The sequence below is a fragment of the Phocoena phocoena genome, chromosome 9 (genome assembly GCF_963924675.1).
Source record: "Phocoena phocoena chromosome 9, mPhoPho1.1, whole genome shotgun sequence".
Classification (NCBI taxonomy): Eukaryota; Metazoa; Chordata; class Mammalia; order Artiodactyla; family Phocoenidae; genus Phocoena; species Phocoena phocoena.
Window position 1 is genome coordinate 83,293,478 of NC_089227.1, and position 14,050 is coordinate 83,307,527.

Sequence of the window (14,050 nt, forward strand, 5' to 3'; positions counted from 1 at the left end):
GTAAGCTTTACTGTTGCATGATCTTGAGAACTTGAGCACCTACAGCTCATTATTGCAGTTTCCTCATGTCTCTTACCATCTAGATATCCTAGAAACTTGTAACTTTATTTTATGCCCCCTTAGGCTAGAATTCAGTACAATGAGATTGGAACAAATCCATCCTTGATTTCCCACCCTCATTTCCTGGTTGCCAGTACCTACTTTGCCACGGGGCTTTGTCAGTGGGAGGTGGGTAGATAAGTAGATGAGCCAGCCAGCAATGTTTATCCTAATGGAGTAGTGCAGAGCCCTGGGAGAATCCAGTAGGTAGGTCCACTGCCCTCCCCTCTCCTACCTTGGTTCCCTTAGGTTACCTTTGTGGGTTTCTTGGACAAAGGTCAACATTTCTAGTCAAATAAATTGTTGTGTTTTGCTTGTATAGAAGTTTTGACTTTGAAATGTAGAGACAGGTTGAAGGAACCCCATATTCCTCTTTATAGCCTATGCTTTGCCAACATCCTTTACCCATTTCCAACTACTCTAGTTCGGATGGATTGGTGTTTAAAACCTATGGAATGTTGGAACCAGAAGGAGCATTAGAGATTAGCTAGTCTAAATTCTGCATTGTACCAGTGAAGAAGGGAGAAAAGAAAAGAAAGAGAGCCGTCATTTCGAGTGACCATGTCCTTGTCATCATGTGGTGCCTTATTTCCCCTGCTGACTCATGCCTGCTTCCCTGGGCTCACCGCAGAGCCTCTAGCTCCCTTGCAGTTCCCCACTGTCTGTTTTGGGGGCAGATGCTATTACCATTCTTGAGCTACTAGATTGGCCCTGCTGCAGGAAGCTGCCTCTGTCTCAAGCTTCCTCTAGGAGTGGCTTCTGTGATCATTCCCCAGAGCTCCTGAGTTTCAGGAACATCTGGTAAGAGACAGAGGAGAGGTCTTCATTTCATTCTCACTTCCACAGGTTGTTATTATTGGGATGAGTTTGGGCAGCATCTCTGGGAGCACAATTTTATGTACACGCATACACACAAGCATACACTTAAATGCAGAAACACAAATGCACACAAGCTTATGTATTCCTTTAAAGAAGGGAGGAGAAAGGTGGCTATACAGAGGCTCTCTTTCTGCTTTCTCTTGCCTCTGCCAGATAGGGGCCAGCCTGAAAGAATTCTGTTGGTTCCTCTCATGGCTATGAGGAGAGGAGACTGGATCTGGAGTTGCCTGGCACCAGAACCCTCAGTTTCAGCTGAAATCACTAAGCAGTTTTGGAAATAAATACGGCCTGCTGAAGAGAAATACCTCCTGCCCTTTCAGATATAGCCATTTGCTGCCATTGCCATTTACTTAAAGCCTGTCCTTATCTCTGCATCTTGCAGTATCTCGGTCCTGGATTACCCATGCTGTACCATCCAGGATTTGCCAGAGCTTACTACGGAGAGTCTGGTAAGCAAGTGGGGATTTGATACCCTTTGAAATTACCAGGTGGCAGAGGTTGGCATTTGCTCTTCCTTTTCTTCTCTAGCCCCCTAATGCCCTGGTTTGGGAGTCTCAGATCAGTAGAGGCATATTGGCAAGAGCACAGAGGTAGTAGGGGTTTAGAGCTGCTGACCCAGTTGAGAAAGATTTGGAAAAGCTAAGCATAGCATTTTGTAGAGAAAAGGGTCAGTGAAAAACACTGAGGAGAGGAAATTTAGAAAGATAATGGGACTGAAATTGAGTGTGAACATCTGTGATAAATGGCAGGAGAATCTCTTCTGGTCTAGCCTAAATCAATTATCTGTCTTCTTTCTGCTGTGCTACAGAAAATACCCAGGGGTGTGTACTTCAGAAAATACCTTACCTAGGTCTCTCTGAGGCAAAATTCAATATGGCCACAGAAGGATGACCCAGAAAGTTCCTCATGCTGGAAACAGTTCTAGGCAAATCATAGAAGTCCCTCAGTTATTCTGAATCCCATGAAACTGACTGATGAACAGCATGTTGAAATCAAGTGTCTATCTCATCTCTACAGCTCTTTAGATATACCTCAGCCCATACCTTCACCCTGTTGCACTGTAATTGTTTATATGTATCTGTTTCTCCATTTGACTGAAAACTCCGTAAAGGAAGAGGTAGTATCATCTTCATTTTATATCCTCAGAGTCGAGCACCATGTTCAGTACACGGAAGGACCTTAATAAATGATCAGATGATGGCACCTGTGTGTGCCCCAACCCCTTGTCCCCCAACTTTAATACCTGCAGGATGTCACATCAGAGAAGTTTATTGTGCAAAAGTAGAATGGTACCTTCTGTGGCACAAGTTTTACAGAACCATAGGATTCTTGGCTGGAGGGGACCTGAGAGCCGTTTGGCCAAACCCCCTATCTCAAAGATGAGAAACCTGAGGGCACAGTGGATGAAGTGACTCGTCAGGTCCACTCCTCATGACAGACCCTGAATTAGAGAAGAACCCATGTCCTGAGACACTAAGTCTAGCACCTTTTTAAGCACCGGGGCAGAGATTCCCTCTCTTACTTAGATGTGGTCTCAGCAGCCAAGGAAGCTGGGAGCTTCCTACCTCTGCAGAGAGAGGTAATAAGTTGTCTAACCCTGTTTATGATGTTTCTCAATCTTTAAAACAACTGTATGAGGTTGGTATTAGTGTTTTATAGATGGAGAAGTTAAATAGCTGCCAAAACTTTATAGTTGAAAGTAGCAGAGCCAGGGTGGAGACATGCAGCCCTGTCATTCAGAGTTGGAATGAGGAATGCACTTTCTCACAGAAACAGTGGCACAGGGATAGCATTAAAGCTCTACTGTTAGTAGGGTACTTCAAAACATAAAGTCGGGCTTCCCTGGTGGCACAGTGGTAGAGAGTCCGCCTGCCGATGCAGGGGACACGGGTTAGTGCCCTGGTCGGGGAAGATCCCACATGCCGCGGAGCGGCTGGGCCCGTGAGCCATGGCTGCTGAGCCTGCACGTCCGGAGCCTGTGCTCCGCAACGGGAGAAGCCACAACAGTGAGAGGCCCGCATACCGCAAAAACAAACAAACATAAAGTCAGCTTTTATGACCTGAATCAATTTCTTGATACAATGTGTTCTCTTTTCTCAATCCCATAAGTAGGAATTGATGGGAACTAAACTTTCTTATCTCTTCTGATTAACTTTTTGGGATATGAACAGAAAATTATTGAAATACTTGTTATGCCTCTGAGAAGACTTTATTGTTATCTAAGAGTAGGTAAAAGCATGTAGCTATTTTTGGGCTTCCCTGGTGGCGCAGTGGTTGAGAGTCTGCCTGCCAATGCAGGGGACACAGGTTCGTGCCCCGGTCCCGGAAGATCCCACATGCTGTGGAGCGGCTGGGCCCGTGAGCCACAACTACTGAGCCTGCACGTCTGGAGCTTGTGCTCCGCAACAAGAGAGGCCACGACAGTGAGAGGCCCGCGCACCGCGATGAAGAGTGGCCCCCGCTCGCCGCAACTAGAGAAAGCCCACGCACAGAAAAGAAGACCCAGCACAGCCAAAAATAAATAAATAAATGAATTTTTTTTTTTTAAAAAAAAAAGCATGTATCTATTCTTAATGAAAAACAGATTCATGCTAGTGATTCCTGTCCTTTCTGTGAAGCAACAGTGGCGCCTGGTGGTTTCATTTGGTAACCACAGATTGTTTAATTTTTTACTTGAACTTAGAAGTATTTCCCTGAGCTCAGTCATGGACTTAACTAGCAAGTTTACTCCACATAGATCCTCAGTATAGTGGTTTGTTTATCTAAACTGATGGCTTCTGCACTCAGAAAGGAGTAGTGTTTATATGAGTAAGATTTATGTCTTTTTCAGGCTCAGTGAATTAATTGTAAGCACAGAAAATGTACTGGCATTTTAAATGTATAGGAGTTTCTTTAAGTAACATTTCAATTTTTTTTTCTGACTTTAAAATTGATATATACTATTGCAGAAAATTGGAGAAATACAGAAACATACGGGAAAGAAAATAAACCACTGTTAATATTTTGCTACAGTTAACCATATATATTTATATATTCACTCATATATACACACACATATTATTTAATAAAATAAGGACTTTACATATGTTTCAATTCACATAGTAAAATTTAAATGTTCACAATATGATTTTATTAAACATTCTAGAACATGATTTTTAATAGCTACATATAATATTACACTAATTTTAAAAAAATGATTGTTTTCTACTATTGTTGGGCATTTATTTCAGTGTTCTTTGTATAAATCCAAAATGAACATCCTTACGCATGAATCTTTGACCTCATCTCTGATTATTTCCTTAAGATAGATTCCTAGAAGTGGAATTACTTGGCTAAGGTAGTCTTGATTCATATTTTCTCAGTTTTCTGTATTTGAACTGAGTTCAACTTCATTTGGAATTCCAACTACACATACAATGGACATGAAATAAAGGCAAAGTTAATGGAACATTAATTTCTACGGTCTTCTCATCTTGTCAAAATATCTAGCTCTACAATAGGCCATCTTTACTCATGTACTGAAGAGTTTCCTCACCTACCTGGTGCAGGAAGCCTTACAATTTCTAGATCTCCAAAAGTCTGTATTCAAATTCAATCCACTAAACTAGGAAAAAATTAAAATTAAATTCCAAACATAAGAGAAGGATGGTGAATGTATGATTGTGTGGAAGTTAGGTATGGTCTTTAGAAGGAGGTTGCTAGAGAAGGCAGTGGGTATGGCCTCAAGTACTGTAGGATGCTCAGCATCTGGGTGGTTGTTTAGAGCAATGGTATGAAAAATAGGGTGTGCAACATGATGCTTTAGGGGTGGGATATATTAGATCTTTTGTATGTATTAATATCCTTTTTTACTTTATATGTAATTTATAACATATATCATGTTATTACAACAATGCATTTATAATTTCTAACTAAATATACATTGTATTTTGGAGTCATTGAGTATCAGACCTAAAAGTTTCTTAGTATCTTGCCCAGTCTTACCCTCTACTGATATGGAAGCAGGTGGAGTGGTGAAGTGTTGTCCAAAGCAGAGGGTAAGAATTTGCATGACCTAGCCATTTGCAAAGAAATATTTGTCATTTCCTTTCAGATCTAGGCGAGTGAAATTATTAAGTTAATTCTTAAAAGGTAGTTCATTGCAAAATTCTTCAAATTTGGGTATGATTTATATTCAGAAATACCTATAAAAATATGTTCATATCACTTAAATTTATATACCTGATCCTTTCATCTATCTTTATTAGTTTTTATAACTTCCTAATCCAGATATTTACAGATGTTCCAGAAGATTTTTGTTATTGTTTTTATTTTTGTTTTCTTTATGTTCAGGTATTAAGGTCTCTAGCATTCCTTTTAGGCATTATTTAACCAGTGATTTGTGACCTCCTTAAATAAAAGTCTTTGTTTTGACATTCACCATCACTATTTAAAACCAATATCACCATTAGCATTATTGTTTCTCTATCCTAGACAAAATGTGAACATATCATAAGGTATATATCCATTTTCCATGAGGTATTTATTTATACAGAGGGAAAACCATGGATAAATGGTTTTTTTTGCATTTTATCGATTTTCCTAGTTGTCACCCTTTCTGTAATGGGGTGATTTTTTAAAGTCACATGCCCAGGTCTGTCCCAGGGCACAAGTAGTTTGCTAAAGCTCCCCAAATGACTTTGAAATTTTCTTTTCTCCTTCCTCCATACCTCCTCACATCACTTTTGAGAATCATAACTCTTTTGATACCTAGATCTGGGTCCTTAACCTAGCAGTAACTTAATCAGAAGATGAACAGTAAATAAAGACAAAGTGTTAGAATTCAGTAAATACTGGAAATCTATGTTCAAGCCCTGGTTGGGGCACTTACCATGTGACCTTGGCCAGACCACCTTCCTCTTTCTGGACCTCAGGTTTTGCTTCTATGGATAACAGCATTGGACTAGAACAGCTAAGTCTCTTCCAGTGCTCAGATTCTAACCAATCTGATTTCCTCAGTACAAAAGGAAGAAACACTCTGTTCTTCCTTTCCACAGTCATCTGAATTAATTATCCACTTAATTGTCTTAAGCCTGTTTTTTAAATATATTTTCTTTTTCTTTAACATTTTAACTTTATTTATTTATCTGGCTGTGTCGGGTATTAGCTGCGGCACGCGGGATCTTCGTTGAGGCATGCGGAATCCTTCGTTGTGGCGCGTGGGTTCTTCGTTGCGGAGCACGGGCTTCTCTCTAGTTGTGGCGTGTGGGTTTTCTGTTCTCTAGTTGTGGCACGCAGGCTCCAGAGCACATGGGCTCTGTAGTTTGCGGCACGCAGGCTCTCTAATTGAGGCGCCAGAGCTCAGTAGTTGTGGTGCGCGGGCTTAGTTGCCCTGCAGCATCTGGGGTCTTAGTTCCCCAACCAGAGATCGAACCCGCGTCCCCTGCATTGGAAGGCGGATTCTTTACTACTGGACCACCAGGGAAGTCCAGAGCGTGGGTTTTTATTTGGCTTGGCTCACTCAGCTGAGCTATGGATGGATCTTTGAGAGTAGAACCCTTGTAGGGCCTTAGAAATGCTCTGAAAGGGTAGGATGTGGTTGCTAAACTGAACCTTCAGACCAAATGTATATGCAAACAAATATTTATTTGTGAGAGTGGAACATGGGCAATTCTTTTTTAATTTTAGCTGGGTGAAAGTGAGTAAAGGTCTTGCTTTGGGTACTGCTAAGTACCAGGAACAAGAGAATACAGCCAAGTGCTGCTGTTCACAAAATATATCCCCATGAAGAAGTTTGCATCTTATTTAATATGCTGAGTCCTGAAAAAAAAAGAGGAAGGAAGAAGGTAACCTGCTTTATTTAGTTAGTTAGTTTTATAAATGTATTTATTTGGTTTTGGTTGCTTTGGGTCTTCGTTGCTGCACACGGGCTTTCTTTAGTTGCTGTGAGCAGGCGCTACTCTTCATTGTGATGTGCGGGCTTCTCATTGTGGTGGCTTCTCTTATTGTGGAGCACGGGCTCTAGGTGCACGGGCTTCAGTAGTTTTGGAACGCGGGCTCTAGAGCACAGGCTCGGTATCTGTGGCGCACTGGCTTAGCTGCTCCGCGGCATGTGGGATCTTCCCGGACCAGGGCTCAAACCCATATCCCCTGCACTGGCAGGCAGATTCTTAACCACTGCGCCACCAGGGAAGCCCAAACCTGCTTTAAATGAACATAAAAAGAAAAAACTCTCAAGACAGGCAATTCTGAAAGGGCACCCATGGACCTTTTTCTGGGAAAAAGATTATTTGTTGGGCTGGAAGAAGGGAGAAGGTTTGAGCAGGGCTCCAGCAAAGAAGACAACAAGCCTGGACTCAGCTCTCCAGGGAGAGCCGCTGACCAGCATGTGTGCTTTCAGTGCCCACTCCAGGCAGCATCTGGTGATGCAAGAAGTGGGGCTAGTTATAGACATCAGGGAAGCATTATCAGAGGGAAGGGCCCTGGGCAGGTGAGACTACCTTCAGGAGGGGACTTGAGACTCAGCTCTGAGAAAAAGGCAGCCACAATCAGCATTCTCTCCCTCAAAACTTTAACTTTTAAGCCAACTGGAGAAAGTAAGCTACAGAATTATTGAATGGTCAGAGATAAAAGGATCTTAAAGGTTATCTTAGTTCAGCCTCTTACAGGAAACAGGGAAATTACTTGCCTAAGGTGATACAGCCAGGGCTGAAGCCATAACCCGTGTGTCCTGGTGCCTACTCCAGTGCCGCTTCTCCAAGACCATGCCACTACTCCCATATCCCACAAGGAATGCAAGTCTTTTTATGCAGCTACTGTATTAGAAGTCAGGATGAAGAAAGCTCACAGCTGAAATATAATTACTTCTCTCTTATGTTTTTGTTTCCCCTGCTTCTTTTTAAAACATAAGCATTTAGGAGTCTGTCTCCTCTGTTAGCCACACAAAATGTAACATCTATAAAACCTGATCTGTTTTGCACTAGAGTGGAGGCTCCCATGGAAGTCTCTCTTAGAACAAAACAGATAGCGGGCTTCCCTGGTGGCGCAGTGGTTGAGGGTCTGCCTGCCGATGCAGGGGACGCGGGTTTGTGCCCCGGTCCGGGAGGGTCCCGCATGCCGTGGAGTGGCTGGGCCTGTGGGCCTTGGCTGCTGGGCCTGCGTGTCCGGAGCCTGTGCTCTGCAACGGGAGAGGCCGCAGCAGTGAGAGGCCCGCGTACCACAAAAAAAAAGAAAAAAGAAAAAACAGCTTTCCTGGGACTAGTTCTAAACACAATATTGAACATTTACTAGAGGAAGAAGAACATTATTATTATTATTTTTGGCCGTGCCGTGCGGCTTGTGAAATCTTAGTTCCCTGACCAGCGATCGAACCTGGGCCCCTGCAGTGAAAGTGCTGAGTCCTAAGTGCTGGGCCACCAGGGAATTCGCAGGAGAACATTATTTCTAAACAATATTTCTGAAAAGTTTCCCTGCACCTTTTTGATCCTCAGTCTTATTTCTTTCTTAGGAGAGCCTAATATTCTCAAAAGTCTTGGCTGTTCATTCCACAGTTGATGTATGTCTGCCTTGCTTGCTTCAAGTTAATTTGGGAGAGGAGGGGGTAATCTTCCACTCACCAGAAAGCAGTTCACTTCTACACATCTCCCACTTCTACATTCTCTCACATTGTAGACGTGAGAAATTTCCAAGATGTTAGTTTGACCCCCAAGTGTGTTAATTGATTTATATAGCTTCTGACACCAGTATATAGGTACAAGCCCCAAAGCCCAGACTCTTATTTTTGTCCCTGAAAGATGTTTCTATGAGTAGTTACCTGTTTCTGATCTGACATCCATCTGTTATCTCTGGTTGGGTGCTCACAAGCTATCAAGAAACATTCAAGAGAAACACCTGGTTCCAATAAGCCATCTGCCGTTTTTCCTTCCATGCTAGAGAATGAAGCAGTTTACTGCAATATGGTTTGATAAAGGAGGGTGGAGGTTGATTTTTTTAAGAATTAATTGTAATGAATATCAGATCCATACAATATATAGGATTGGCCAAAAAGTTCGTTCGGGTTTTTCTGTAACTTACAAAACCCGGACGAACTTTTTGGCCAACCCAATAGTTTGAAATCTACCAGAATAACTCTTAGCAATTATAAACATAGCTTACTTAAAAGTGCAGAGTATATGGGGGCAAAATTCTATCATCTCTTTTCTGACGTTAAAGCAGAAAGCTACACAAGAAAGCTTGCTTAAATGAAGTTTCTATGTTCATGTACCATCTTTCTAGCCAGTACTTGCTCTAGGTACAGAGTCTTCCAGGATTGGCAGCTGTGTGTTTTCAGTTGAAGAATATTGCATGCCTTGACGCCTCACTATGTGAAGAGCGGGATGGAAAGGAGGTAGCATTTCATATGGAAGGCCTCACCTAAACCAACAGTGACTTCCATACTTCTGTGGGAAGGAATGCCTTATAGGTGTGGAGATAATGATGAGCATGCCTTATTACAGGAAGCTGGAGACAACAACCAGTTCTGCTGGAGGAACCTCTTTTCCTGCATCAACCTTCTGAGGCTGCTTAATAAACTGACCAAATGGAAGCATTCCAGAACCATGGTGAGTGGAGCTTCAGATCATGGTGTCCGCATAATTGGGTTTTTTTTATCTTTAGTAAATATGGACTTCTCGCTTTGTGAGCTTTATAGATAGACACTGAACGCTCCATAAGACTTAGCACCTCCTAATTCTGGTTACTTATTCTATGATAATTATTTACCGGTCCATTTCTTTCCAGGGAGCTGAATATGGACCCTCCCTCAGGGCAGCTCTGGTAGGGAAGTTAGCATTGTATTTTGGATTATAGTCACGCATCTCAAATGATACAAGTCTAAGATTATTCACTGCAGCAGTTTTTGTAATCATGAAAGATTGGAAAAAACATAAATGCTCATTAATACCAACTGGTTAAATTATTTATGTACATCCTTATAATAGAATATTAATACAATCATTATAAAGAATGCGATGGTTCTGTACTGCTGTGGAATAATTTTCAAATATATGGTTAAATAAAAATCAAGGACCTGCTGTATAAAAAAATATAAAAAATAAAAATAAATAAAATTCAAAACAAATCAAGGTATGGAACAAGGTGAAAGGGTATGTAGTTGCTATCATTTTTGTTAATAAAAGTAACATACACATACATAGAATTATCTCCAGAGGATACACAGAAAACTGGTAACAGTGGAAAGGGGATGTGTGGCTGACAAAATTTTTTTGCACTTTGAATATTAGAAATTTTGAATTGTGAAATATAAATGGAGTGCTTCCTCTGTTCTTAAAGACTAAGTCTAAGTGGAGCTTGGACCATAGATTTTCCAAAGCTCCCCAGGGTAGTCTGAGGTTAGCCAGGTTTGGCTTAATTTTTCTGTGAGTTGGAAATTCCAAAGAAACTTTAGATGCTTATCTTTCTTCATTCTTATCCCTCTTTAAATGGGCAGATGCTGGTAGTGTTTAAATCTGCTCCAATCTTAAAGCGGGCCCTCAAGGTCAAACAGGCCATGCTGCAACTTTATGTGCTGAAACTGCTAAAAATACAGACCAAGTACCTCGGGCGCCAGTGGAGGAAAAGCAACATGAAAACCATGTCAGCCATTTATCAGAAAGTACGCCACCGCATGAATGATGACTGGGCTTATGGGAATGGTGAGTATTCTCAGAGCTTTTGACCTCTGGGAGTTGCCCAGGATTGAAACAAAACTAAACAAGCATCTCTACTCTTTTGGTATGAATTGTTACATATTTTAGATGAGAAAATATATGATTATAGTCAGGTGCTGTTATAACAAACGTTAAGGCGCTGCCTCAAATTCCAGCACGTACCCTGTCCCATGTGAACTAAGAAAATCCATTTTATAGAACAAGTCAATTGAGGGATAATTACCCCTTTTCAAAACATTCCTTTAAGTGGCAGGTTTCTCTGAGATTTTTTTTTAACATATTTATTGGAGTATAATTGCTTTACAATGGTGTGTTCGTTTCTGCTGTATAACAAAGTGAATCAGCTATATGTATACATCCCCATATCCCCTCCCTCTTGCGTCTCCCTCCCACCCTCCCTATCCCACCCCTCTAGGTGGACACAAAGCACAGAGCTGATCTCCCTGTGCTATGCAGTTGCTTACCGCTAACTGTTTTACATTTGGTAGTGTGTATATGTCCATGCCACTCTCTCACTTCGTCCCAGCTTACCCTTCCCCCTCCCCATGTCCATTCTCTACATCTGTGTATTTATTCCTGTCCTGCCCCTAGGTTCTTCAGAACCATTTATTTTCTTTTTTTAGATTCCATATATATGTGTTAGCATACGGTATTTGTTTTTCTCTTTCTGACTTATTTCACTGTGTATGACAGTCTCTCTGAGAGATTTTTAAGAATAAAATAACCTTTTATTATTACAAAGCAGTTAGAAAATACAAGGAAGCAAACACTTTACAATATTACCATATTTATGCCATATTTGAACCGTCCAAAGATTGCCACCAAAATCTTATTGTATGTTTATACAGATTTTTTCCTCTACATATACACATACATTTTATTTATTTATTATTATTATTATTTTTGGTTGCATTGGGTCTTCATGCTGCGCATGGGCTTTCTCTAGTTGTGGCAAACGGGGGCTACTCTTCGTTGTGGTGTGTGGGCTTCTCATTGTGGTGGCTTCTCTTGTTGTGGAGCACGGGCTATAGGCGCGTGGGCTTCAGTAGTTGTGGCATGTGGGCTCAGTAGTTGTGGTTCACAGGCTCTAGAGCACAGGCTCAGTAGTTGTGGCACACGGGCTTAGTTGCTCCACGGCATGTTGGATCTTCCCAGACCAGGGCTCGAACCTGTGTCCCCTGCATTGGCAGGCAGATTCTTAACCACTGCGCCACCAGGGAAGCCCTACATTTTAAGTGAAAGCAAATTGTGTATGCTATTTTGTAATCTTCTCTTTTTTTTATTAATTTTAATTGGAGTATAGTTGCTTTACAGTGTTGTGTATAATCTTCTCTTTTTAGTTAACATTATTTCTACCTTTCTATATCAGTACATTTTCATTTTATCTAATAATCAAGTCCATGTTCAGAATTTCCCAGTTGCCCCAAAATATTCTTTAAAGCTATTCTTTTCCAAGTCATAATCCAACCCAGGACCGCAAATTTCATCTGATTGTTATATCCTTTTATTTGTTTTGAATCTAGCAGGGTTCTTTTCCCCCGCCCATAACACTGACATAATTGAAGAACTAGGCCAGTTGTTCTGCAGAATATCCACCTTCTGAATTTGTCTGCTTGCTTCTTTTTTTTTTTTTTTTTGGCTGCGTTGGGTCTTTGTTGCTGTGCGCGGGCTTGCTCTAGTTGCGGCTAGCGGGGGCTCCTCCTCGTCGCGGTGTGTGGGCTTCTCATTGCGGTGGCTTCTCTTGTTGCAGAGCATGGGCTCTAGGCGCGTGGGCTCAGTAGTTGTGGCACGTGGGCTCAGTAGTTGTGGTGCACGAGCTTAGTTGCTCTGCATGTGGGATCTTCCCAGGCCAGGGCTCAACCCCATGTCCCCTGAACTGGCAGGCGGATTCTTAACCACTGCACCACCAGGGAAGCCCCACCTCATAATCTTAACATAAGCTGCATATAGATTTTTCGTGTGCTGGAGGAGGTTCCATGGAGTCAGGAAAGTCTTCAGTAACTGGTTCATTCTGGTTCTCCTTGTTGTGCCCCTTCCTGCCTCTTACCATTCCTTGAAAACTGTGATTTTGTTCAAGTGGGAAACTCCTATTCCTAAGGAAAGTTCAATAAAGGGAACTGAGTTGCTGTTTTGGAAAATGTAATACATATAACTAGCAAGAAAGTGAAATAATGGAAATGAAATACAATAAAAAGAAGTCTACCTCCCTCAGGGCCCTCATTTCCTCAGTGGTAATCACTGTTAACCAGTTTCTAGACTCTTCCAAAGATAGTCTCTGCATATATAAGCATATGTATGTGGGCATGTGTATATTTTTTAAACCTGACTAGCAGCGTGTTATATACTTAACTTTGTACATTGCTTTTTACAAAAAAGGAAATTCTGAGCAGTTGCATTGTTGGTATCCCATAGACCATGCTCTGTGGTAATAGGAGCAGTGTCCTGAGGTGTATACATCTTTTTCTTTCTAATCTTCCCAACACAGACATCGATGCCAGGCCGTGGGACTTCCAAGCAGAAGAATGCACCTTGAGGGCCAACATTGAGGCTTTTAACAGCCGCCGGTATGACAGACCCCAGGACTCTGAGTTTTCACCTGTGGATAACTGCCTGCAGAGTGTGCTGGGGCAGAGGTTGGATCTGCCTGAGGATTTCCACTACTCATATGAGCTCTGGCTGGAGAGAGAGGTTTTTTCACAGCCCATCTGTTGGGAGGAGCTGCTCCAGAATCACTGACTGAGCTCTTGTCAACAGGCATCTGATAGATGGGGGTTGGCTCCAATAAATGGTGCTCTGCCTACCCTGCCCACTCAGCCTTTGTTTCCAGCTCTAGGAGTGCTTGTCCAGGGTAGCAGTGACCCAGGCTTAGGACATCCAGTGTAGTTCAGGACTATTATGGGAGCAGTTAGGCCTGGAGATAATACAAGGCAGGGAGCCTGAGTGATAAAAAAAATTGATCTAATTGCCCTGGGGTCATTTGGGTGCCCAGTTGCCCTTGAAATCTCCTGCTGGATCAGTCCTGGACAGGCTCTTTTGTGGGACTGCTCCCTGCTTTCGTCTTGCCTAGAACCAGGCTAGCCTTTGCTGGCCCCAAAAGTGAGAATAAGTTTACTATGGCATTTGACTCATGGCATTCATCATAGGTAATGGGAAGTGCAGGTCATAAAATAGGGAGAACATTTCCTTCTTGCTCACCCTGGATTACCAGAGGTTTGGCAAACCCAACTTTGAAATTAAGTCTGTATTTTAATTTAAAATTCTGACACTCACCTCTTTCTAAAATCATTAGCTCTGAGATGATTTTTAGAGCAACTGCATCTTCTTTGTGAAGGATGATGATTTACTATTACCGAAATACTGCATGTTATAGAAAGGTATATTGTGTA

General features: G+C 41.9%; 1 protein-coding gene across 1 annotated transcript in view; it reads left to right on the top strand.

The window, feature by feature from the left end:
* STRIP2 (striatin interacting protein 2) overlaps positions 1–13,400 on the top strand; it is a 42,086-nt gene extending 28,686 nt beyond the window's left edge. Inside the window, exons 18-21 of the mRNA XM_065883775.1 lie at positions 1,361–1,427; positions 9,453–9,557; positions 10,445–10,649; positions 13,150–13,400. Of these exons, the coding sequence (XP_065739847.1) occupies positions 1,361–1,427; positions 9,453–9,557; positions 10,445–10,649; positions 13,150–13,400 (628 nt within the window). The remainder of the gene's footprint in view (positions 1–1,360; positions 1,428–9,452; positions 9,558–10,444; positions 10,650–13,149) is intronic.
* Positions 13,401–14,050: the final 650 nt, after the last annotated feature.